Raw genomic sequence first — 27,264 nt, forward strand, 5'->3', positions numbered from 1 at the left:
GAGATAGCGAGGGCTCGTTTTGCCATTCCCAAGGATGATTTCAAATTCTCGTTCGGGGCGGCCGCCGTCGGTGTGACAGACGTGTTACGTCTCCCTTGCAGCTCCCCAGAGCCTGTGTGAAGGAAAGCAATCTGCTCAGCCAGCACACGCCAACCTCAGGGTTGGCCCATGGCTCGCCTTCCCATAGATGACTCAGACAAGCCACCGAACCCAGCGTTCGTACTGCCGTGAGGTGTTTCGGCACACAACACCCCAAATCCTGCAGGAAATGTTGACGCAGAGACGTCGGAAAGCGGCGGAGGTGGGAGATGGCAAGTCCCCAGGTCACCACGCAGCCATGTGCCCTTTGGAGAAGAATTGCACCAGACCACGGGAGAGGAAAACCAGGCAACGTCTCTCCACCACACACCACCTCTGCCAGGCTGGTTTTTTTTTTTAGAAAATCCCTTTTTCTCACCTAAGACGCCCAGCCAGCTTCTCCTAGTGCCTTGCAAAGGGTGAAACCGCCCATTCCTGCCGAAATCGGCCCAGCTGGGAGGACAGCCAGGGTCCAAGCCACCTCCCAACACCCTTGCAACATTGCTCATCTCCCATATTTTTTAGGCGCACCCACATCAGAAAAAGAAAACCAGCTCTTTGAGAAACCTCCCAATTCATGGAAAAATCTGATCCGACCATTTCTGATCACATCCTGCTGGTATCGACACGGTCCCCAGAGCTGCGAGACCGACAGCGCTGCACCTAGGAAGGAGACTGCATTGCCACGAGATTAATTAATTAATCCCCAGAACAACTGCTGGGATTTCGGAGGTTGGATGTTGTCCTCCTTGGGCTTGTGCTTCACATGGAAAGGGGGAATAAAAGCTGAAGTTGGAAAGCAAGCCCAAGCCCTGCACCGAAATGAGAGGATGGTTGATGTCCTCATTTTAAGGGGCACAAGGGTGGGCAGAGATGCCAGGCTGCTCCCCCGGTACCGAAACCCTCCTTGCTTGGGGCAAAGAATAGAAACCAGCTTCTTCGCATCTCACCTGCCTCCGGACACCGGGGATAATTAAATACCACATCATCGTCACCCGCTCCTTTGAGTACAACCCACCAGGTTAGAAGGCAAAGAGGCACAAAGCGGAGCGTTGGCGTGCATTTAAAAAGAGCAGAAGGATTTTCGTGGTGTGCTGCGGCTTTTAAAAATTGCTGCTATTTCAACGACAACTGTGTTCATGGTTTGGTTTCTGCCCGAAGTTGAAGCCTCTCTGGTTTGGTGCCGTATGAGTAAATAAGAAAGGGAGCGATACGGGCTCACCTCCCCTCTCTGAGCTATGGGAATTGCAGAGAAAAGAGACAAACCCAGCATTTTGAGAAATTAAAGGCAATGTTTTCCCAAGTATTTTCCCTCCCAGCAGAACTTTAACATTTAGGTCTCTTTCTTAATTAGCCCAGTTATGTGGCCATGTAATTGCTTCCAGGAGCGGCTCCCTCCCCTCCTGCCTGGCCTAAATATCCCTCCTGGTATGAAGAAAACATTTCTTTCAGGTCAAATTATTTTTATTTGGATTATGGTACTGGGTTTCAGGCCTATAAACGCATGCGGCTACCAGCACAAGCAAAAAATTAACCGATCCGCTGCCAGAACCAGATGCTGATCCAGCACCCAGCACCCCAGGCTGGGTTCCTAGCTCTTCTGTTAGTGTCCAGGGACTCAAGGCATGTCCCGTGCCTCAGTTTCCCCATCTGTAAAGTGAACGCTTTGAGGTCTACTGGAAAGCCCAGTCTCAACACTTTGGCTTTCTTTTGCACGGAATCATGAAGACCATTGTACACAAGCCATTTCTAACCCATATAAAGCCAGACTAGAGGACACGTGCGCCCACGCAGACACCTTGCCGTTATTTCAGCTCTTCATCTGAAATCACCAAACTTTCCAGTCTCGTTCCTAGAGAGGCATTAAAAGCAGCCTGGAGGAATACCCAAACCTGCAGGGTTTTCTTGAGCATGCTTATCCCCCGTCTCCTACTGCCCACAGTGAATTAGTTGGTTTTCACGGCGTTCCCATCCCGGGGAGGGCTCTGACCATGCCCCACGCCCCGCAAACCCGCCCCACCAAAGGCAAGAATGCTCACCGTAACTTGCCTAATCCTGCTCGTCCTTCTGTGCCAGTCCTCCCACGCAGAGAGCAGCCTGCCAGCGCTGCTTTTCATAACTGAATAGCTACGAAATCCCTGGCCTTTGCACGGTTCCCGGCTCTGCTTTCTTCCCACTCTGCTACAGCCCTGCTGCCCCAAAACCAGCAGCGTACCCCTGCCTTGGGGATGCACCCGCTGCCACGGGTACCCGATCCTGGCTGGGTTTTCTCCCTGGAACCTGGGGATGCTCCACGGGACGTGCCTCGGGCTGGATCCCAGTGGAAGAGTTCCTTGGGGATGGTGGCGTTGGTTGTGCTGGCAACCGCCGGGCGTTGGGCACCGGTCCCGGCCACCCAGCCTGGACCAGTGGGCGAGGAGGGGATGGATGGGAGACAGGGTGCTCATCGGCACTGGGGGAGATGCTGCACCCAGGCAACCCCTTCCCCGTGGGAAAGCCTCGCAGCACGGGGCTTCGGGAGCCTTTCTGTATGGTATCGGTTCTTGCAGAGGATGAACCATCCCGACAACTATTTTTTCTCTGAACTCATGCTCGAGGGTGGCTGAGTAACGCAGGGTGCTCAAGCATTGCTTTCTCGCTTTGGAGGATTTTTTGGATGTGGAGGACAGTAGCCAGAGAAAACACAACTATTCCTCAAGCTGAAGGTTTTCCAGGAACATGGAGCGAGCTGCTTTTGGACGTACAAGTGATTAGATTTTTATCATCCTTGGGTCACCTACCCTTGCCAAAGCCACGGCTATCCAAATTATAAATGTATGCCTGGGCTCAGCATCCACCAGAGGGAAAGGGAAGCTCCTGCTGACCCCCTGGGATCTCCCCAACCCAGCCCTTTGCTTCCCAGCCAACAAACCTTCCGCCTTGGTCTGATGCGATGGAGAAGTTGGCTTTGCCCCACAGCATCCTCAGAAGGCGAGGAAGGTCGGTGCCGCTGCCGGCCTTCAGCACTGTGCGGGCAGAGCCAGCAGTTCACGGCCACCCCAAAAATCCCACCTGGTGGAATATTTTGGTCAGATTTGCCATCTGATTTGCAAAGCTTGTTGAATAGGTTTAGCCTAACTGCTGAAGCGCTCAGTTGGGCCCGCTGGGATAATTAACTTAGTTAACTCTGTAGCTGTAAGCCAGCAATTTTGGGCACATCTACTGCAAGGGAAACGTGTGTGTCTCACATCTCAGGGTGAAAGTATCCATCCATGCCCTCCAAGAGCCTCACCGGAGTCTCAAGGGAGCAGCTGAAGGACAGAGCTGCTGGAAAACACCAATCCAGCCCAGCTGTGAGCTCCGCTTCAAGCCTCAAGGTCCCGCTGCCTCCTCGTCGTGTCTCCTGTCCCGCACGGGGCCGGGATGCACCGAGGAAGGAGACGAAGACCACACCATGTATGGCTCCTCACCCATCGCCGCCGCTCTGTGCCACCCATCAGACCTTTTCCTCCCAAAAGATGGAAACCAGAGCCCGGACACTCTCCTCCTTCCCTATCCACCACGTGAGCCTTCTACATCAGCACGAAAAGTACCTGCAGGCACCTGCCCGGAGGCGGTGCACGGACAGGAGGGTTGCACCTCTCTCCTGCCGAACAGCTCCCACCGCGCAGCCCTTCTCCCAAAAATCCGATTACCAAACACGTCTGCTCCGGTGACACGCTGCCGCTTGTAGCATCCTGGCTAGTTTGTTACTGCAAGCATTTGTTCGTGCTGTCCTCGCTTCTCAGCCCGTTTCCATTTACTGCTTCTCTTCCACGTTTCCACTGACAGCTGAAAATTTGGAAGCTCACTTCAGATTAAGCAAGCGGGATTTAAGAATGGCTTGCAAATGGTTCGGGATTTGGGGGGGGAAGAGATGACACCCCGAGGCTGCTGAAGGCAGGTGGTCCGGAGCAGTTTCCAGGCAGGATCCAAGGCTTTTGGGCTCCCCAAGGATGCCCAAACGGGGCAACCTGCCAAGTCTCGGTGGGCCTTCATCCTCCTGAAGCTGGGTCTTAGGTGGGTTTCTGTCGGTCCTTCTTTACCCATGTACTAGCCCCTAATACACGAGTCCAACACAAGAAGTCCAACAGCCAGATGCTGAGATTTGTTAGATCGTTTAGCCGCATCCTCCACCCGTGCTTGGGGACACCCCCGTCCCCCGCAGGGTCCCTGCCACAAGGACATGGGATGGAGAAGCCGTCCAACGCAGGAACCAATGTGGGAACTTGGCTGCCAGGGTTGCTTTTGTTTAGACTCTGTGTTTCTCTGGGGCCAAGGCCAGCCCCAAGAGATGGGTTGAGAGGCGCGGGATGCGATCCCAGCCTGCAGTTCAGCTCCTTGGAGAAGGGACCGAGCCAAGCGCGCAGCCATGCCGTGCCTGTGAAGCCTGACGCAAACCTCGCCAGAGACCTGGAAGGGCTTGAGATGAGCTACAGCTGGTGCTAAACCACCGATGGGCACCAAGGGAGCCAGGAAGGACCATCCGTGGGCTCCCAAGGTTGGATGAAGAGCTACAGAAAGAGGCTTTCCAGGCCCCGGTGCAAGCCTTTTATTCCCCAAAGTCTGCAGAGCGGAGCACCAGCAGCAAAATCAGCTGGACATGACGCCCCATCCGCTTGGTGCTGTGCCGGGGCGGCATCCCTGCCAGCAGGATCCATTTGGGGGTCTGCCCTACCAGCCACACCACCTCCGTGACCTTTGTTTGCAAAGGCTGGCAATTAAAGAGCAGAAAACCGCAAGGAGCCTTCGGAAAAAAAAAAAGGGGAAAAAAGGCTTCATTGGCATTTGCAAAGATAAACTCATTAATTCTTTTAATGAGGGTTCAAAGCCTCAGAGCCTGCCACGGCTGTTACCTTGGGAAGATCGCTCCCTGCTCCTCCGTGCTCTCCTTTGGTACCCCTGCGAGCTGGCCCAGCACGAAGCGATGAGCAAAGAGGAGCAGATGACTTCTGCTCTGCCCTCCCAGAGCTTCCAAAATGCTCCTCTTACCACGGTGCAAGCACCGCTTGGAGACGGTAACCATCATGCAGGCTCTCAGAATAGCCAGGCGAATAAAAATAGTCCCGTCCCTTTGATCTCTTCCCTTTGTTCAGCCGTGAGCACTCCAGCAGATGCAGCTGGAGCACACGTGCATCATACCGAGGCTTTGCAACTCGTTCAACATTTTGGTCTCATCCCAAAAGGTCTCAATGATCACCTCCGCCTCCTCCTGAGGTGCTGAGCAGCTTGTCCGGATACGACGGGCACGTTCAGCCTTGCAAGACCAAACCACTGGTCGTGGCAAGCAGACACCCCAGTGGGCAACCGAACCAAGGTGCTCGCTGGCACGGGCACAAGCAGCTCTGCGTGAGCGGGTATTGCATGGGATTTCGTTACCTGTGCACCCACGCGGCCACACGTGCTCCTATCATGTTTCCACGCCAAATTGCCCAGATGCAACAAAACCCCGTGATATGCCAACATCACCCTTCGCTCGGATCCTCATCAACCTTTGCACACAGGCCCGCGTGTGTACGCAAACCCCCACGCAAAGTGTAAATGCCGGTTACGCTCTGCGTTTCCAAATACAGCCCCAGAAAGCGCCATCGGAAGAGGAAATGTGGCTGAGAAAGGATTTCTTTCTGCTGGGCACGCAGAAAGAGGAGCAGCCCATTTCCCAGCCCCGGCGCTTGCGCTCGGGGCCGCATCCTTCTCCCTCTTTCCCCAGCCGCTCTGCACCGTGGGCTTTCAGCCTGGTCCACAGCCCGTCCGTGACCTCCTCCCACGCCAGTGAGTTATTAATGGAACCTGGAGAAAAGCTGTGGTCGTCACCATGCGGTGGCAAAGGCAGTTTTAACGTGCTGGTTTTAAAGCGAGGAGATGCCTGGGAACAAGCCGTGAAGCTGCTTTCTGAGCGAGCCAGGGGGACGTGGCCATTGATTTGGGGACAGCAATTTGGGGACAGTTGGCTTCGTCCCCTCCCCACGGCGGCAGCTCATGGGGCTCCATGTCTGCGGGCTCCAGGCAGGGGTGGGAAGGTGGTGAAGGGGAAGCCTTGCCCTCCCCGCCACTGGTTTTGAGGCGATTTGGGTCTTTTGCAGGCTTTGGTTTGCTGGGAAACTCCCACATGGGCTTGCGGGACATCCTGCGCCGTACGTCGAGGTGAAGCAACCAGCGGCTCTTGTACAGAGAGAATTAGGAGGGGGCAATTGTGCTATTCCAACTTGCGGCTAGTAAAATATAATAACACACGTAAGTTGTTTTTACTGCCTGTCCAGTTTATTAGCTAATAAAATAAGTTTAGCATATTAAACGTTGCTCGTGTGGTTTATCAAAAGATGAGAGCAATGCCTCGCATTTTTCCCCTGCAATCACCCAAATATGTGATTCCCTCACCCTTTTTACCCTCAAAGCTCCTCCTCTGGAGGAAAAGCCAATCTCTTCCTCCAACACCACTGCGCTCCTTCAAACACCCTCTGCACTGCCAAGCATGAAACGCCATAAAATCTTGCGTTCCTGTAAGAAGGAGATGCCTCGCACCAGGCGGGCTTTGCCGGCCATGGCTGTACAAAAAAAAAAACCCAGGGCAGATGCTCCCGACACGGTTGCCTCTGGGATGAAGCACAGCAGACGGCTGCATCGAACCGAAAGCACGGGGGAAGTTTTGTGGCCGGCAGAAGGTGACAGCCCACCCTGGGGTCTTCATAGACCCACCGCCATCTCCATCCCACGCAGGGCCGGTGGCGTCATTGACTTTACAACTGTGAATGATCGAGGTGGGAAACAGCAAATCACAAAACGGCAGAAAAAGAAATTTGATGAGCGCGAAACGGAAACGCTGCTCGCGCTGCCCTTTGCTGCAGCCTCTCGCTTCGGTTCTCGCTAAAATCCGGTCACTTGGTCTTGCAGGGAGAGGACCTGGGAGCAAAATCCTCCCATATTCGTACTTCAGATCTGTTATCTGGCTTTACGCGGCAGATTGAAGAGGGAGGTTGTGCTCTGTGTTTGCAACTGAAAATGAAACACGATAACATCTCCAGAGTGGAAAATTACAGAGGCTAAGAGCAAGTAAAGCCCGTAGCGGTACGAATTCGGCTCCTGACGGAGCCAGGGCTAGGTGCCTCGGGGTGCTGCCTTCACCTCGCCACGGCAGGCCCGGGGCTCCTCTCTCCTCAACTCAAAAATGTGGGGTTTAACGTATTCCGGCTTGAAACGCGTGCCAGGAGGAAACAACGGCACGGTGGACTCGGCGTGCAAAACCCAGCGCAGAACAGAATTGCGGGAATTTATTAAAGAGATCCATTTGGAGGGGAAGGGGTTTTCCGCTCGGACAGAAGGTCGCCCTTCCCCGTAACACCCGCCTCATTCTGTCTGCCGCAGACCCGCCTCGGGAGGACGCTAAAGGAATTTTAGCAAAGCAAGAGAACAGCATCGCCTCGCTGCTAGGCCCCTCGCAGGGACGGCACCGCCGCCTCTTACCTGGGTCATCTTGGCGAGATCCAGCGAGGGCCGTTGCTCCTGAACCTCCTCCGGCCTCCGTCGCTTGACCCCGACTTTTTTGTCGTTCAGGACGCAGGGTTGCGAACGGCTTCGGGAGAGCCCGCCGGCCCGTCGCCCCAGCTCCGGCGTGGAGGCTGGCGTGCTGCTTGCCGAGGGCGGGCAGTATTCCGAGGAGGAGAAGCGGTCGTGGGAGCAGGAGAGGGACCTCTGCATGTCTACCCGGTCTCCTCCGTGCCCGCCGGTGGCCGATTTCCTCGGCTGGCATCCCAGCCGGCCGCCGAGGACGGGATGCTCGCAGGAGAGGGGGTTGGATCGCGAGGGCAGGCTGAAGCTCGAGCTCCTCTGCATGGTGGCGAAGCCGTTGGAGTAGCGTTGCACGCTCCCGCCGCTGTAACACCGCCGTTTCTCGACCGGGGTCCAAACCTTCGAGCCTAAGGGTCTCCACGAGGTCCCGCAGCTGGACATTTCATCCGAAAACGAGAGCGAGCGGCACTGGCGCTTGCTGGGGGGGGCCGAGGGGTTGCCGTGGGGGTCGCTGAGGCTGAGGTCTTTGATCAGGTTGGTGACGGAGCAGGTGCTGGCCGTCTCCCTCGGCCAGCGCGAGCCCTCCTCGCCCTTGTCCGACAAGCAGTCCCAGATGCTGGTGCCCGGCTGCTCGAGCTGAAGTGGACATTTCCTGCTGAGATCTCTCCATCTGTCATTTTCTGGTTCAGAAAGGAGAAAAAAAAAAAAAAAAAAAACAACAAAAAAACAACAAACCACACACGCACAGGCATTAGCGTTAATTAATTCTGTGATTCGCTTTCTACGTCCATAAACAAAAAGAGTAGCATATGGGACGTTTTCCAGTACAAATTAATTAACTCTTGGAATATGGTTTTCCAAACTGCCAGCAGAACGGTTGCTGCAGTGTAGATGGAGAGAGAGACAAAGCGATAATCGCAGCAGGAGCAAAACTGCTAGAAGAAGACAAAAACATGTCTTTGAATATCCAGACCGCACTAGCTAAGGGAAATTCAGCAATATAAAATAGTATGGCCATTGCCTTATCTCTGTGCTAAATCATGTCTCAGATGCGTGCTGTTTGTCCCAGCTTCCACAATCAGTAACTGCCTGAGAGGTTCACAAAAACCAGAGGTGAAAAGCACAGAGCTGTAGCACCGCTGGGGAAAGACGGACCTCGGGGGACAAAACACCAGAAAGGAGATGGGATAGCAGTTGGGATGGTCCTAACAGAAAGGGGAGTGCTGCCCGGGCATCGAGCCGCCGGTCGTAGCACAGAAATCCCAAAAGAGTCACCGGAGCCTACAGGAAAGCAAAAGCCATCCCGACACCCCTCAGGCTCTCCTGCTCTCAGGCGCTGCTAAAACAGCCTTGCTCCAAGGAAACCACCTTATCCCCACTGATGGTCCGAGCATCTCTCCCAAATCGACCCAAAGATACCGTGTCTAACAAAAGTCATATAATAAGCTCTAAGATGGCTGATGCTATAATAGATACACGATAAACCTCCAGCAGTTCTTTGCAAGGTCCCTCTTGTGAGGCTCATCATCCGTCTCCCCTCCGTCCCCCAAATCTGGGGTCACCTGGGTGCTCTGGACCAGGTGCCCCCCTGCCCGGTTACCCACACAGAGGGGGAAAGTGCTATGGGAATCAGGTATCCACACCCCCCTACTCTTGTGCAGCAACCTGGGCTTAGCATCTCTTTGGGGTTGCCTTGAAAATCCCAGCTGGCACCTAGTGCAGCCAATCGTTTGCATTTCTGTAACAAACGTAACGCTGAAGCATTTATTTAAAGGACAAATCACTTAATAGGTTCACTTTAAAAAAAAAAACCCAACACTTTTTTTTCTCCCTCTCTCTTTCATTCAGCTTGTTTAGACGGGAATTTGTTCCTCCTGCAAATTTAGCTTGCGTTAACAGTCTTCCAAGAGAGCACGGCAAAAGGCAGTGGTGACCTGTTGCACGGTCTTGGGATCGGCACAAAGATAGTCCTTTGATCAGATGGGTTTTGCGGTGCCTGCGTAAAGCTCCGAGAAACCCGCACCCCCAAAATCCGTGGGCTGAAACCTATCTGGCTACGGGCAGCTCCGCGTAGGCAGACTGCAAACCCGGCTACAGCTGTGTTCAGAAATCCCACTGATGACCGTGTCGAAAGAGAGGATTAAGGGTGATGATCTCATTCCCACACACCGTCCCGCTGACAATCAAGGAAGAAAGCAAAGTATCATCAAGGTCTGGCTCCCCGGCGCAGGCTGCGCAGGGCTCTCTGCCGTTGACGCTCAACAGGAAAACCATGGTAGGACAACCCCATCGGCTGCTGCAATGGAAAAAAGTAATCACCCAACAGACCTTCTCTGGTGACTGTTTTTGTCGTCGGCTGCTGCAAACAGAGGCAAACCGTGCTAGCTAACCGTCGCTGCCAAGTTTCGTATGATGGTATCTAAATCGTGCAATATTTTTGAGGGGTTTTGGGGTTTTTCCACTCAGGCAACTGAAGGATGAATTAAAAGCCGTATCCAGCCCGCAGCTGTAGGTACCAGCCTGCTAGGGAAGAGGCGACAGTGCAGAACGCTTGTTCCGACCAAGGCTCGGTTTCAGGTCAGATTTGGGGCCCCTGACACCACTCCTGGCCAGTTTTCCCATTTCTCCCTGCATCCAGCTGCTGCCATAACAGCTCCAGCCACAAAGAGCCTGGCTCTGCCCTCGATAACTGCACGGCATTTTAACTGTTGCTGTCCTCACTTTAATAAACACAATGAAAAGTGAGAAATCTGCGCTAAACAACTACATCTATGTTTAGATCTTTATTATTTTCCCCCTGTATTATGCTGCCAGCAGAGAGATTTCTTGGGTCAGGTCAGCAGACAAAAGAAACAGAAATAGAAGCTGATTTTTCATGGCAAGCTGCCACGATCCTCTGGCCGGAGACGTCACGCCGTACAAAAGGCCTTGGTGAGGAGGATACGGGACACCTTCCTCTTTCACCCCTGCTTCGGCACAAACAGCTATAAATCTTCCGAACCTTGCAAAGAAAACGGTAATTGCACCGTTATCCCCAGCACCAGCTTGGGGTTATTTGCTTTTCCCCTTGCACCGTGAGAGCTGGTTTTTTGGCAGGGCAGGGAGGAGACCCTGGCACAGCCTGCCCTCCCCAAACTTCCAGGCACCGTCGACCAGTCCCAAACTACTGGATAACCCAGAAAATGCTTTTTTCAGTGCAAACAGAAAACTGTTCACCCCAAAACAAATTGAAAATGGGGTAGTCTAAGGCCTGAGGGTGTAATTAAAGAACTCAGGAAAGCCTTATCGAGGAAAAGCGGCTGGATTTCTGTTCAATTTTTTAAGGCTAAGATTCACATCCTGAGCACGCTGATAACGATAATTGCAGTGGAGCCATTAATACTGCTGCAGTTAAGCATGTATTAATTTTCTTAAATTACAAACCTCAGCCTGGTTTACCCGGAGGCAGTAATTTGTTCCAGGATAAAACCCACCATGAGAACCCCTCGATTCACAAGTGAGCTGCTTCGCTGGAAAACTCTCCTTTGCCTATTGGAAAAACGATAGGAGAACGTTTACAACCAGAGCATGATGTAAGCGTGGCACGAGGGGCTCTTCCCCTGGTTAAACAGGTCCTTCTTGGCTGTTACTGTCCTTGGATGAAATAGCATCTTACTTTTGGATTTTAACTTAACACTGCAAAAATAAACACTTCAAGTCACTTAATGAGCATGTCCAGCGAAGTTCTTTCGAGACGTTTTGATCTGCAAATCTCTATTTCCAGGGTGAGGCAACACAAAGTGAATTTTCTGGCATCTCTTTGGTTGTGAAATAGCTTTGCAGCTCCGAAGACACAGAGGATTGTTAGCGGCAGCCTGGGGAGGACTGAATTTCTCGTCCTGCCCTCTCTGGCCTCGGCAGAAGAGCTCGAGCCCTCCTGCAAACCATGCACGAAGCAGCAAGAAATTCAGGTTACAGCTGCAAGCTCCCAGGCTGCCCAGCCTCGGGGGGACCCAAATCCAAACTATTTCTGCTTTCCAAAGCAAGGCTGCGATACTTAGCTCTGATCCAGCCCTGGACAGAGCGATCTGAGCCCTGGCTCCCATGTCACCCCCCGAACCTGGACGTCTCCCCACCGCCCTGCCCGGCCTCGGGAAGAATTTGGTGGCAGAGCCGTTGACCCTGGGGTTGGGGAGAGCAGCCCTGCCAGGGTTGCTCCGGGAGGGAGATGTTGGGTGTCCAACAGCCACAGAATTTGGGGTGCGGGCGAAGAGCGGCCATCGCTGCAAGCCGCAGCGTCTGCTTTCCGTGCGAGGCTAGTGCCTCGCCACCGCGCGCCGGCAGGGCTCGTCGGGCTGGGCAAGCGGCAACAAGCCCCAGCAAGCCCTGGCACATCCCGGGCTCTGGCTGCCGGGCCATCCTCACCTGGTTTATATTCCTCCCTCTCCTATTTTCAGAGACAAGCCAGAAGCCACCTGCACGCAAGCACGGCTCAACCTGCCCCCGGGATCGTCGATAGCGTGCGCAAACACTATCGGCACTGCTATCTATTCCTAAATTTCCTTTTGGGCAAAACCAAGACATTCACTTTTAAGAGTGACCGTGAACCCTTAACAACATCCGTCTGTTCTCCTGCGCAACCTTCGCCGCGTCAAACCAGCGCGGTGGTCCAGGGCACCAAGCACTCGTGGGCTGAAGTCACGTCCCAAAATCGAGGAGATGGGTGTTGTCCTCCAAACATTCCCGAGAGCTTTGCACAGCCCCACGGAGAATGGGATCCATCCTCAGAGCATCACAGCCGGGTTTCCAATTGCTGAGCTCCAGGTTTTGCAGGAGCAGCGCACGGACAAGCCAGGCACCTGGCAGCTTCGGGACGGCCACGGGCTTTTTAAACGACTGCCGTGGTCCTCTGGTGACACAGAGTAAATTTTAATGACCACATTCATAACCATAGAGAAGGGTGTAAAACCAAAACGCTGACACAACTTTAACTACAGCAGCACAAATGTGCTGCTATAATATTTTTACAGTTCCTTTTTATACATAATGCATGATCCTTCTGCTCAAGTTTCCTCTACGTTCTTTTCCCATGAAATAATTTACATTAATACATAATTTATTACGGCAACTTGTAAAGCAATTACGGGTTTCAATCAGTTTTTCTTCTCCTTTTTGGCAGATAAATTCTGTTTGGATCGTAACCCAAACATTTCTCTTCACACAGGTGCACATCCAATTCCCTTTTTTCACATGTTGTTCAAGTCGAATTTCGGTCCCCTGGTCCCCGTGCACAGGGGAGAAGGTAGCCTGCATTTTCCACTGTCCCCTGTTTATGTTCGAGAGATGATTTCTAAATGTGGAACAAATTTAATGCTTGTAATTAGTTGATGGCAGTACCGCAGAGCCTTCCTGTTGCAGAAATAAGATTAAAATACGATGCGCGGAGCTGTGCTTCAATGGGAAATGAAAACAACGGCCCCCAGACCTACCGCCGGAGAATAAACACACCAGTGGGCTGCGGGCTCCTCGTGCCAACAGCCTGCACAGGGGAGGGAAATTCCCCACCTCGACGGCAAAACGTGCCCCGCTCTTCAACGCGATCCTCTGGCGAGGTGTCCCCGCTCCAGCTACGCCTCGCCGGCTTTCCCCGCGTGGCTTTTGCTCTTTGCAGGTTGACCGTGCTTGAACACGCACCGAGGTGCTGCTCTACGCTGATAGCCTTTCCAAAAAAAGAACCCCGAAATCCCAGGAAATCTCGGTTCAGAAAGGAGGCGTGCGAGCCCTACGGGTGCTCTCGGGATGCGATCGAGGGGCATCACCCCCACGGGCTGGCTTTTCTTCTGGCTTCTCGGCTTTCCTCCGTCACCCACGCCGGGTCAAAAGCCACTTCATGTGCAACTACGAGATCCAAGGCTGTAACCCTCCCGGAACGCTCGCCTCTCGGACCGGTGGCGTTGCCGAACCGCGCCGGCGGCGGAGCGTGCCGAAGGACAGATGAGCTGACCGCGCGCTTCGTCCATCACCCCGCTCTGCCGCAGCACCCTGCGAGGACAAATTCTGGGGGTGCTTTCCAAGGGGAAAAGCAAACGACGGTGACTTTTAAAAGAGCGTTTCACAGAGGATGTATGCAGAATCTGTCCCTGATGGGCTCAAACCCATCCTCCTCCTCCTCTTTTACGAGCAGGGCTGTGCGTGCAACACCCACCGTGCCAGGACTCTGATCCTGCAGCCGGGGCGACTGCACTCACAAGCGCCTTGTCACAGCCTCAATAAAACCCTGCCTGCGGCTTGCCTCAAAGATAAGTTCTTGCTTACACAGAAAATACGAGGCCATGGCTGTTGGCATATGCCCGCTGAGTTTCTCTTAGAAAGCCGGACCAGGGCAGACTCCGGTCCTACCGATTGAGACGTTGAGTGCTGCTTATACACCTGTTAGGGAAAGGTTAGCCGATGCTGCCAATGCCTTGTTAAAATATTGGAAATTTTCCTCTGCCGTCCACCCAAAGACAGAAAAATTTCAGTACAGGAAGTCAAAAGTAATGGCCCAACTTTCTATCATGCCACCTTCTTTCTCTAGCACAGTCACTGGTATTTTCACTGGGGACGTGCGGTGGACACTGCACGGGAAGGAAAGGGAAAAAAAGGAGAAAAATCACCTAACCAACAACAGGACAATTCTTATACTCCCAGGTCTTTCAAGGACCCATCAAGGGGAAAGGAAAAAAGCAATTGTTGAATTTATAGTTTTAGGCATTTCACCTTTAATCTTCCTCCCAGCAAAGGGCTATATAAAGACAAAACCCAATCTTTTTAGTAATATTATCATCACACTGGCAGGAGTACTTTTTATAAATCTAAAAATCAAAATATTATCTAGATCACCTTGAGAAGTGGATCTAACATTGCATCATCCGACATCGCAAGTCTTTAATAATGTTTACTCATATATTGAGTTATATTACAATCCATAATCCATTTTCAGATTCTTCTGGTGTTTAGTACCTTACAAGGTATATAAATCTAAGGTGTGTGGGCTTCAGTTTACTCTTTTTCCCCACATTATGCCATGGGTAAGCAGGAACACAGCCTCACCATCTCGGGCCAGCTGGCTTTCTTGGTCATGGGGCATTACGCACCCCTTGGAGCTTTGACCCAACTTCTTCAATCTCCTTCCTGGAGATAAACGCTCCTGAGCCGATGCCTGTGGGAAACTCCAGGGTTTGGATGATGCTCTCCCTGGCAGCCTGGCTGAGGCTGGGCTTCCCTCTGCCCTGCTGTCCCACGGCCACTGGGACCAGCCACGAGCTGCATTCCTGCCCTTGCCCCCAAGGGCAACTGGGAAGACCCTGTGCTAAGACCGTCAGCCTCTTCTGGCTGAAACTCCAGAAAAGTCAGCCAACTTCCCTCCATCCCCCCAACGTCCTACGTGGGACTATAAGTCTTCGCCTCCCATTGGCGGCGCTGCCAGTCCAAACTTCACTGTGTTTATTTATCTCAGCGCTTTCCACTGATAGGGACTCGGCCCTTTGACCTGAAATATTCCCCCAGTTTCACATTTGGTGCCATTATAACCATGGGACTTATTCAAAACGTCAAGCAAATTTTAACACTGGATTGGTCTGTGACGGTGGCCCACATTTGGAGACATCAAGAAGAGCATTTGGGAAAGATGGCTAAAATTAAACCCAAGCCAGCTGATGCCCTTGTGCGCTGGAAAGACTGGCTCCTCTCGACTGGGCATGCCAAAGACCATTACATGGCAAGCCATGGTCAAGGAGGTAATATTCAGTTCCCTTGGAAACAGGATAATTTGGCAGCCAAGTAAGACCAGCGCAGTGCTACAAAGACACAGAAGGCTTTGTAAAAGCTCTTAAAGATAAGCTGCTTTTCAATTAGGCGTAGACTCTTCATATCTGTTGAAGAGCCTGCCAGTGCCACAGCGCAAGACAAAACCATCTGATTGGGTTTCTTTGTTCCTCACTCATGTTTGACAGGCAGGAGAAAGGGAACGGGCTGTCTCTACCCCTTCTTGACTTTGAAGCTTGTGACTTTCATCTGAAAAAATTCAAACGCTTTCCATCTTCCCCCGCCTCCCCCAATGACTGGAGTTATCAGAGAGCTTGGGAAATATCTCCTGTCAATGCATGTGCTCGGCTCCCATTAACGCTAATGAGAGTTGTGTCCATGAAGAAAAGGGGCAGCCTCTTTGTCTGTAAAGTATTGGCTTTTATAGCAAGTAGCTTGGCTCAAACTTGACCTACAATTTTAATTGGGTTTTGAGACTTTGCCTAGTGACTGGCTCCCCCCTACAAAACCCAAAGAGCACAATATAACAGCACATCCTCCAGCACTATCAATTTTTCAGGATCATTGGCCAAGGCACCAATCCCCTATCAATTTTGGTGGCTGTTCAGCATAAAAATTGATAGCAAGCTCTGACATAAAAGGTATTAAATATCCTGTACCGTGGCTATCGTCAAAGGCAAAAATAAGACATTTTCCTTACTGTTTGAGGCCTGTCCAAACACTTTGTGCCCAGTGGTAGAACATTTTAATGATAACACTGATATTTATCACTTGCATCGTGCAAACCAGTCAAGAGCCACAGTCATGGGCTGGATACGCAAACACAATCTCAGACCCAAAATGCTTATAATCTCAACTGTACGAGTTACTCTAAAAATAAGCAGATATATCAAAGCCTGGGGAAAGGAGATGAGCAATTCACTCAGCAATGGCAACAGGGCAGGACAAGCACCTCTAGGATGGGGGGTGGCATGGGCGTGATGGCCATCACTAGTGGGTGGTGGGGAGGGTGACCTTCCATCCCCGCTCTGTGGGGAAGATGGGTGGATGCCCGCCCTGGGGTCTGCAGGGGAGCATTTTTTGGAGAGATCCAGCTAGCCAGGACGTCTTCCCACCCATCACTATAAGGAAGCAGGAGTAAATACAGACAGAAGTTTCTGTTACTTACCCATCACGCCACAAGAGAAGAGGGTAGGTCCTTGACTCATCTTTGGAGTGTGCTGCAAACAACCAGAAAAATTATTCACTTCTCGCAGACTTGAACGGGGCACCAGCAACCACGCTGCCTCCAGCCTCGGCAAAGCCACGCGGCACCCAGCAGGGAGGAGAGTCTCGGATGCCCGTGACGGTCCCGTTTTGGCAGGGACTGGGGGACAGACCCAGCCACCTTCCCTCAACGGAATCAAACTTAATTAAAAGCTGCGGAGAGTCAGAGTCGAGGCTCGAGCTTGCAGATCATGGGTCCTGCAACTAGTCCTTGCCCACGGGAATAGCTGCAGCGAGGTCCCCAGCCCCTGGACCCAAAACACCAGAGAAACTAAACCGGGAGCAGCAATTCAACAGAAATTCTGGACTGGGCAAGAAACAGCAGCAGCAGTACCTGAACCCCATCCAAGCCCATTACAACCTCCCATCTAGGTACAAAGTGGCTATTAGTTGGGGTATTTTTAAACACAGTGTGTTTCTAAGGCAAGGCACCCTCACCCTAGCACTTCTGGGGAGACTGTGTTCGGATTGTGCTGATTTGCACTAGAAGTAGGGAAAAACACCACTATATGGGTACAAAATAATCTCTGTTGCTTTTTACGCTCTTTTTTTCCCAAGAATTTTCCTCTTGACGGTGTAAGAGACATCATCAGACTTCTAAACATGGGCATGGACAGTTTTATATATAATAAATCAATATGTCATCTGAGCTACATGCCATTTCAGCTATGTCTGAAAAAACACACTTTCATACTAATTGTTCTTTTATTATCCCCCAAAATACCCATATTCTGCTTCTGAATTGTCTTTCCTGGCAACACCATCCCATCTGACCGAGGCTTTATGTCATCTGAGGAAGCACCAGCATGACCTCGCCGTTCATCTGCGCTGTCATAGCCGCGTTTCATCTGGCGTTAGGCCACCACATTCACATCTTCTCTCCTGATCCATGTTCTACACATTGCCTGCTCACATAACAATAATAATAATGTACCAAATGCTGGCACCTGCCTGTACAGAGTAATCCAACAAAAGGATCCCACTTCATACACAGAATATTGTCAATATTGAACACGGAGGGATGTGGAGGCAGAAAACAACGATGGGATGCAGATGTGGAAAAGGTAAATAAGGGTTGGTCACCTTCTTTGGAGCATGTGCCACTTCTCTAGGTGAAGTCAGGCTATTTCTATCTGTCAAGCCCCACCTTATGAAGTGGCAGGTAGAATTAATCAGGATACAGCGAGGACAGGCGCTGTCTCCAAAGAGTGGCCAAAGTGGAGCAGGGATGGAAGAGGGACAAGCCCCAGAGAAGGCAGCAGTCGTGCCAGAACCCATCTGTGTGCCAGCCCCAGAGCCCAGCTACTGCCTGCAAGCACGGGAGGGGAGGAACACCTTTAGGTGACGTCCCATACTGAGTATAATTACCATTTTGTAAGAGTTTTGCCTTAACATCAAATTGGGAACTGAACCGAACGAGCCCGTGGGTTGTTGGTAGGTGATACTGTCCCACTGCTCAGACACTTGTTTCCTTTAGGTTTTGCTTTTTGGCCTTTCCCATGAAGTCAACAAAAAACCTCTTCCTTTCTTTGATGGATCAGTCTTCTTGTGAATATCTGCCCCAATTTAACAGCGCGGACAACCCGGCAATTCAACTTGTGTAACCAGAACCGTCGGAGCACTATTTGACCCAGCCCCAGAGCTGCGGGAGGCACTCGGCAAACACACAAGGGCAAAGTTTCGCGTTACGGCTCTGCACCTCCGCTGCCTGCCATCGGACAGCCCAAGTGCCCATCCCTTCCCGTAGTACTAGAAGAAACTACTTCTCATCTGCTCCTCTGCAGCAAGTTCCCCTCCACCCGCCCCGCACACCTCCTGGGGCACAGCCGGCGTCGGATGCTCGGGCTCCCCCCTTGCCGTTCCCAGCAGCAGCCGCAGGAGATGCCGCCTTCCTGGCTGGAACCAACGCTAAAGCAAAGATATTCTAATATATCAATATCCTTCCTTCCCAAATTTCACCCTTTTAAGGCAGGATTTAATGCTGCCTCTGGCTTGCTTGCCTTCTCCTCCACCGTGCACTGCCAGGGCAGCCTGCCTTCGCCCCGGAACGCTGCACTATCTGCCCGGGAAGCCTGGCCGGACAGTTCATCATCCTCAACAAACTTAGGTATTTATATTTCTTTTATGCTCAAAAAGCCCATTTATGGTTAATCCTGCCAGACGCTTCCTGCTGTGTTCCTGCACGCCCTTATCTGAGGCTCTCAGCGCACCCTGCGAGGAATAGCCTTTCGGTCTAATTTCTTCTCGGACTACAACCAGCTCTCCTGGAGGACAGAGGAGCAAAGGTTCACGACCAGCTTTGCTCTGGGCTTTCCCAGTTGGCTCTCCATCATCCCCCACCTCCTTCTCCTGCCCCTGCTCCCCACCCTCGCTTGCTCCCCAGACAACGTGTTGCCCCTCATTTGCCATTACCACAGGTACGCTCAGCCCCACAGCCTCGCTCACCCCTTGCAGCATCATTTAATGTTTGCTGCCCCGATTTGTTTTTGGTTTTGTTTTTTTTTTTTTTTTATTCCCTGCTCATTCGGCGTGGTTGGATTTGCAGCTCTCCAGGCTGTCAGCGAGACTGTTAAGTATCACAGCACTGCCCTTTGCCATCTCCCACTTAATCCTGCTCCCCACTTGCTCATCCTCCTATTAATGATGAGCATCTGTTCGCTGTTGGTGAAGCAACTTCTCACCCATGTTATTCACGGCATTGATTTTATTTTTTTTCTACTGTTTATTCCATTGCACGCTTACCGAAATTCACATATGCAAAAGCCACAGCACTCCAATCATTTACTGATCACCTGTTCCTTGGATATTAATACAGCTCAGTAGAAATCGGTGCTATAAACCATCTAAAGATCCAGCCCTGCAGCACAAACCCCCCTTATTATAAAGCTATGGCAAAACTCTTGGCAGCAAAAGAGTCTTGAACAAAGATTTCACAAAGCTTACCAGCTCAGTCCTGCATGTTACGGAGTCAGCACCTTTGTTTTCCCGAGTTTTGGTTAAGATCATCACCATGGTAATGCAGTCCTGCCTCGGAGTCCATCAGGGTCCAGGCGAAGGGTGCCGGCAGCCGTGGTCTGGTGAAGCTCCTTTTTCAGTCCATGTTCCCCTGGGAAAGGTTCGGCCCCGCGGGAAAACTCCCTGCGCGCACAGAGAGAGAGGAACAGCTTTAAGGGACTTGCCTGGCGGGACGGTGGGATGGAGGGTGGGTGTGCTGGGCAAGGGGAGAGCGCTGCCCAAAAACCACCCCAACGGCGGTTACTCCGGGGGAGTATTTATTTTAGACTCTTAAATATTGTTGGTGTTCCTCTGTAGCCCAGCAGCGCAAAGGTGTTTCACGGGACAGGCGCTCACAGGAGCTGTTGGAAGCACGTAAGGTACACAAGGCGATACAGAGGGACAGAAGTATTTCAGGCAAATAAATAAACAAACAAACAAAGTTTCCTCTGAATTCTCCCTTTGAGAAAGGGAACTCACATCCCCTATATCAAAGATACTGAGGCTTTGAAAGAAGGGCTTGTTAAAGCCCCAGGGTTGATCTCGCAGAAACCCTTGCTCCCAGACCAACGGGGAGCAGATGTCCAGCAGAAAAAGCCGCTCCAGCATCGTTAAGGCTCTGAAATCCCCTGGATGCCCCTATCCCACCCCAGTTACTCCTCGATTCCCAACCCACAAAGAGCCCTTTGGGGAAAAAACCAAGGCAAAGAGTTGCCTGCAAGGAAGAAGAGAGCTCCCTGCTGTGAAATCCTAAGGACCACACTATATGCCTCTGGATCCTTACCTATTTCTTAGGAAGTTTTAGGTAGCAAAAGCTAAAGGCTGCACAATGAGGAGCACATATTAAAAAATGAACTGCAAGCCAGGCTCACACAGCACTGCACAGACCTGACCATGAGCTCTGCCTCACCTCCTGGCATCGTCTCCGATAAACTTACCCCTGTGTAAAAGCAGACAGATTGCAATTCAAATCTGGTTATAGAAATCAGTGTTTTCCCCAAATGACTCCTCTAATCCCATTTTGCTATTTTGTTGCCTTGCAGTTAACGCAAACAACCAAAACCACCATTTTCATGATCCAAAGAGCATAAAACACTGATCTTGTAACATGCAGTCAAAACTCAATTGCGATATTTAAGGACAATGTTTGAGAATATGCCACTAAGTATTAAACCTCATTACAAGCTGATACGGCTTCTCTTCCCAACTCGTAAATCATCTTTTCCGTGTTTACTTGGATTAGAGTTTGCGATAGTGTTATGAGTAGCTCATTTGAAGGCCAGCTGGCTGGTAAAGAAAAATCACCTTCTATTCTTTTCCGAGGACAAAGTTCATCCAGAGTGCAAAGCCAGGATTGGTAATCAATACATTTTCCAAAGATTTATTGTTCCCAAGGGCACCTGGTACAGTCTCCAGCTTCTTATGGGACATCAGTGGGCTTATAATATACAATTTACTGGTAGCTTCGTCATAAACCTCTGGGCAACCCAATAACCAAATGAAACGCGCCAAATAGAAAAGCAAAACATTTCAAACTGTCAAAATGACACATAATTGGCGAGCCCAGATGGCGTATTTATACTACGGATAGCCCGGGTTCGTGCGAGGAGAGCACGACGTAAGGGAGGATGGGGTGGCTGGAGGAGCAGTTGACTAACACAGCAACGTGCCCCCATCACCGCGGGGCTGCAATTCCCCGGCGATGCTGGAGGCAGCTCAGACACCTCTGTTACAGCACACGGACCCCCAGGGTTACGCTCAGGAGCCTCCCCCAGCCCCATGCTGGGGCCAGCTTGGGGACATCAAGCTGTTTTCCAGGAGCAAGCAGAAAGAGTCGCTGGACGGTCGTTAATAAGCTCCACGGGAGTTTTGTATTTCTGCATTTTGATAGTCCTTGCATCAAATATATTGGTATGCAGTAAAACCTAGAGGTCCCGTTCAGGAGGGACGGCTGCTTCCGCCAGGCTCTGAGCAAACACGAGGCGAGGGGATGCTCCCCGAAAAGGGCTGCACGTAACAGGGAACAGATGGGGACAGAGATGCATGGAAGTGAGGACCAAATCACACGGAAACAGCAATACAGGGGGAAAATAAGCAACACTGGTGGTTGCTCGCTGCCGAAGCCTCCAGTGTTTTACAGCAAGATCCCCAACACCAGTACTGGCCCCCAGCAGCACAACGTGGCACCGCTGGCAGCTGCGCAGCACCCCATCCATGCCAGCTCATCTCCTTTTCCTCCGCGTGAGTGCTCCCCATTGCAATTTTAGCTCCACCAGCTACCCACGGTTGAGCCGCAGACCGAGGACAGGGAGCAGGGTAGCGGCTGCCACCGCCGATATCCGAGCTGGCTGCCAGAATACAGCTCCCATTCCCCAAGGAAAAAAAAAATCCCCTCCTGCCAAACTTGGGGGGCCAGCAGGCTCCCAGAGACCAGCATGCCCACAGCAGCCCAGTAGACGAGAAGTGCTTAGACCCCAGTGCGTGCCTCCGAGCCGGGGGAGCTGAGCCAGGTTTAAAACCCATCCACGGATGAGGAGCAGGAGGCTTTTTGGGAGGCTCCAGCCTTCTTCCAGCATTGGGGAAACCCCCCGGAGCAAAGCTGCTGGTGCCCTCCTGCTCCCCTGCGCCATACCATAGATGGTTAAAGCACAGGACGGGGACTAAAAACCCTCGAGGTTTTCATTATTATCTGCCACAATCTGGGTCGTCCCTGATCCCGACACAGAGATAGGGATGCTTGCCGCGGAGCCGGACTCGCCGTGTTTGGGAGCATGGGAAGCAAAGATCAAATAAGCACTCAGAGCAGCACGAAAGCAGTTAAGCAGGGTTCCTCGTTAACAGGGTATGATTTCTTCACAAATAATTATCTTTCCCTAAGGTAATGGTTAATGTTGCTGCAGCAGACTCCTACACACACCCAAGCGTGCGGCAGCCAGCAGGCAGGAACAGCGGCAAGTACAGGCAGACGTTCCCTGCCCGAGCCGGACAGGCTGCAGCGCACACCACTTCATCCCTCCCCTCTCCCTGCTCCACTGCATCTCCTGCAATTAACGCAAGCCGAACGATAACGCAGCAAACCGCTAGCAAGCTGGCAGTTAACACCACCCGACGTTGGGTCCGAGGCGCATTTTTAGGTCTGGGCTCTTTTAACTACCTCTTGGTTGGGTTTTGAAACCATCCCCACCAAGAAACTGCAATAAAAAGGAAAACTTTCCAGTGAAATGTGATCTTCGGCTTCCCATCCTGCTTCACCGGGCTCCCGACACATGGCGTGACCCGGCACAGTCCTGCCCCGTCACGTCCTCTCGATCCAAACAAATCCTGTGGGACACAAACGCTTCTGCAGACCTGGGATGTTCTCCCTATTGATTCTGAGGAGGAAACTACTCTGTATTTATAGACCGGAGGCTTTTACACACACACATGCTAATAAAAACATACTCTTTGGGGACCATTAATTATTTTAAGAAATGTAGTTCCTCATTTGTAATCAGATAAAGGAACTATCTCCATCCCTCCATCGCGGTTAAGTTTAGACTTGGGCCACAGCCGCTGCGATGGACATGAGCTGTACAGAGCACCCACGAGCACATGGAAATCCCCAAATTTGAGCACACTATGCTTTTTCCACGGGTATTACTTCAAAATAGAGACTGAGCGGAAGCCTGTGTCATCTTTGCAGTTGCAGAGGTGGAAAGAGGCTTCTCTTAGAGCTGCTTTCTGGCCAGTATCACAGCAACAGAGTATTGGGCTTGGAAAAAATTACACTGAAAAAAGAGTAGAGTCAGATGACCCAACTTTCACCCACGGGCTTGAAAGGTAATGCTTGTGAATAAATATGCTCCTTACAAGGAACCAGCAAGGAGTACAGCCCCAGAACTGCTCGCCGTGGGCAAACAGCCCTTCCCGGCCGGGAGGTCCCACTCCCCGCACCACGACTGGTGCGGCGGACTCCAAGCACCACGCGGCCGTACCCCCTTCACCTGCTACGCTGAAATGGATGGAAAAGACCTCGGGATTTAGCAAACTGTCTGTCGGATGCTCTGCCACGGCTGGAACAGTAACCAACATCGCATACCCGTACATCTGACCTCCAGCAGTATTCTTTGGGAAGGCGACTGAGGACCAGCATCGCAGATGTTCACTTGCTGTGGGACCACCACCCTCTGTACAGAAAACATTCAACCCCCGTCCAGCTCCAATAATCCATCTCCAGACACACACACTGACATAAAACCTATTTACAGCCAGAAAGGGCACACAGGAACGAGGCGCCGGAGCCGTATTTTGCATACTGATACACCTTGCAAACAGCACAGCGGGATCGCTCTCGGAATATCAATCACCCGCCCCTGCTGAATTTTTAATGCTGCTCAAAGCCTTCAGTGAAAAAGCCACAACCCATGCGGGACCCCGTTTCCTACCCCATGGCCCAGCACTGTTCCCTGTGCTGTGCCTGAAAAAATACTCAGGCACCCTTTTGACTGCACAGAAAGTTTTCTTAAACCCCTGCAAGTGGAAAAGGGAAGCATTCCTGACCTTTACTTTCTGAATGGAACCAAGAGCTGCCCGTCCCTCTCCGGGCAGAGGTTTTCCAGCCTTTTCCAAATCCCTCCCAAACTCCGTGAAAGAGAAGGAAGGACAAACACCCAAGCCGAGCCTTCATCCTCCGTGTAGCTGCGGACTTGGCTCCATCGCCACCAGCAGCGTCATTCCAAAACACTACGGCGCAACTGAGAGCATGCTTCGGCTCAGCAAAAAAATATTCCCGTCGCCACACCGCAAACTCCGGCTGTACGGCTCTGGAGAGCCAACGCTGATGCTACACGAAGGCACGAGGTGCTTCGGGAGAAAAGGCTGGAGCAAGCCAAGTGTCCCGGCTCAGCGCATCCTCTGGCAGCCGCTGCCCCGAGGTTTGTCACAGGGCAGGAGGGTTCAGTGACGCCGGTTCAAAAGTTGCAAAATGCCACAAAGGAGCAACGAATGCGAGCAAAGACAGGCGTAGCGGTTTGATGTAAACGGCTCTCCGAGAGGAAAAGCAGTAAATGCAGCTTGGCAGTGGAAAACACCAACCTCGCCTCCTCCGAGCAGAAAACGATGGGCTGAGCGAAATGCTGCCGTGAACGCAAAGTTTATTTAATGCAGTTTAGACGCCCACGACTGAAGAACCAATCCTAATCCCTCCGGGTCAAACTCTGAGCAGGTTTCTAAGGCTCAGCCACACCCCCTACCTCAGCAATTAACCATAAATTCCCCTCCTGCTACACAAATCTCGATTTCTCCGTGCAGACGGACTGTTGCGGAGCCCAGGCACACCGCAGCCAGCCAAACCCCCCTAACGTCACAGGTGACTTACAAGGAACTGGGGGAAATAGCCAAAACTGGTTACTGCAATTGAAAATTGTGAGGTTTAAGGCATTCTACAGAGCGTCACGTTGCAATTTTTATCCACGCTAAAAATCATGCCCCCCTCCCCATCCTCCCGCTCCTTAGGAGGGATTTGGGGCTACATTGAATCTCCTCATTGCACAGCCTGTCTCACCATCAGTGCTTTGGACCATGCCAAGAGGTACATCTTCAATTTGTGGATTCATCGTGTTACAAATTTGGAAAAATCCTTGAAGCCTATCATTTGCACGTAGCTAAGTGTGGGCTCCTTTCCTCACTCGGCCAATAATTTGCCTTCTGCAGCAGGGCTGAGAGGTGCTCAGCTCTGGGCAGTTTGCTCCTCTTGCCTGAGCACTCTTCCACATGGTTAGTGAATATTGGTTTTAGTTACGGGGTAAAAACCTCCAATAAACGTGAAACATGCCATTCAGGGCCCGAGAAGAAGTCTTTACGCTCTGAAAATGCCCCATGGACTAGTCCCGAGTAAACAGGATCATGAGTCAGCGCACGTGACTTCAAAGGACAGAATTTCCATGGATGCAGCCGTGTCAGGATCGTCCCCCGGGACTCCGTCAAGAGGAAAGAGCTGCCCCAGGCTGCCCAGCCTTCGGAGCAGAAAGGCTGCAGCACTGTCCTGTCTTGCCCTGAGCCCATAGTTACCTCCTCCTGGTCCACAGGGTCTTCCCCAGCTCCTAGAAGGGCAAGCACGGTCCTGCCGAGAGGCAGGAGACCACGCGTCCCGCACAGTGCTCCCCTCCTGCCCAGCAAAGCCCTGGGCTCACCACATGCTCCAGCTACTCGGAAATTACCAGCCAAAGAAAATGAATAAAGAAACGTCCTCCTCTGCCTCCTGCTTGCAGCTAGGCTAGACTTTTCCAGGGCTAACAAGATAAAGACACACTTTTGGCATTAATTAGTAAGTAAAAGACTTGCCTACACTTAACATTTTTCATGGCCGGCATAGGAAAGGGGAAAGCAGCGACGGGTTGTGTTTAAGATGAGCGTTACTCCGTAGGTCTGCACGGCTTTGAGAACCGCATCACCTCATTGCTTACGACCAACAGCTTCACACAGGAATGGAAGTTCTCACCAACGCATGCCGCAGAGCTGCCAGCACAGAGCCAACCTCTACAGCCACACTAACAAAATCCACAACCAGAAGGAGCCCGAGGTTTACCGCAACAGCGTCCATCTCGAGGGGTCACGTTAGGAACAGAAAATATGATGTATAGCCACCGTGGATGGCCACGTGCAACCTGGCTTAAGGAGGTCTGAGGTTAACCCTCGCTACCAGGAACAGCTAATGTACCCGGGTCCTGCCCACAACCGTAAATTAATTACTAAGCAAATAAAAATATCTATAATTTCAGTCCAATCCCTGGCTCCAAGCACCTGGGCAACTACCTCAACCCGACGCCGAAGTCACGCAAGGCAGCAGGTCCCCAGCACCCTGAGCCCCAAAACACACGTCCAAACACCCGCAGCATCGAGGGAGAGCCTGAAGTCCAAGCTCACGCACAGACCTGCACGTTTGGGTTGGACCTCGTCTGCAGGCAAGCTCTCACCGAAAAGAAATAAGAGCAATTAAGGAAAATTACACACCGTCTAGTTGAGTAAAACACATCAGGTTTATTGCCCCCGTGCTCTTAAGGAATAGGAGTGGCAGGGGAAAGACTCCCTTACACACGAGCAGCGGAAAGGGACTGAAAGGACAGGGTTGGGGCAGAGGTGCTTTGTCTCAACATCTTAGCTCGAAGAAAATGGTGCTGGCAGTGACTTTGCCTTTTCCTCCCTGGCAACTGAAAAGGAAAAGAAGAGAGCAAAATTAGTCATCGCAAAACAGCAACCGGCAAGCGAGAGGCACGAACGAGGAAACTGCTGGTCTCCAGCGGAGAGGTGCGACGTGACTACGCAGGACCCAGCTCGCTGCACAAAAACTCACGCACGGTAGTTACAACGAAGAGCATACGCGTTCGGAGCGCTAACATGGGGTCTTCAATATCTCTTGGTCCCAGGGACACACCCCCCCCAGGAACGCAGCCCTCCCAGCAGCCACGCTGGCTTGGGGACGCACGCTGCCAATATTTCTGCACGGCACCGCGTGGGCCATATAGACATATCCGACAGGATGCTCTTAGTCTCAGCGACTGTAGAAGTGGCACATTCTCTTTGAGCAAACCTGTAATCATCGCCTAATCTGCTCATTAGGGGATTGCTTCTAATTTTGAG

At 51.8% G+C, this 27,264-nt stretch overlaps 1 protein-coding gene across 7 annotated transcripts in view; it reads right to left on the reverse strand.

Annotated features, from left to right (window-relative positions):
• Positions 1-27,264, reverse strand: part of FAM53B (family with sequence similarity 53 member B) — a 51,768-nt gene that overhangs the window by 13,651 nt on the left and 10,853 nt on the right. For 2 of the 7 annotated variants that reach the window (XR_007507235.1, XR_007507234.1), the window contains exons 2-7: positions 19,597-19,791; positions 16,556-16,607; positions 7,558-8,282; positions 4,953-6,308; positions 3,753-4,843; positions 2,990-3,129 (exon numbers count right to left, since the gene is read on the reverse strand). Coding sequence is in view for 1 of the 7 variants with exons in the window: in XM_049809965.1 (XP_049665922.1) it covers positions 7,558-8,282; positions 16,556-16,607; positions 19,597-19,665 (846 nt within the window). In the remaining 6 variants the exon portion in view is untranslated. The other 5 variants (XR_007507236.1, XR_007507238.1, XR_007507233.1 and 2 more) reach the window with 5 other exon arrangements.

The sequence above is a fragment of the Accipiter gentilis genome, chromosome 9 (genome assembly GCF_929443795.1).
Source record: "Accipiter gentilis chromosome 9, bAccGen1.1, whole genome shotgun sequence".
In the NCBI taxonomy this organism is placed as follows: domain Eukaryota; kingdom Metazoa; phylum Chordata; class Aves; order Accipitriformes; family Accipitridae; genus Astur; species Astur gentilis.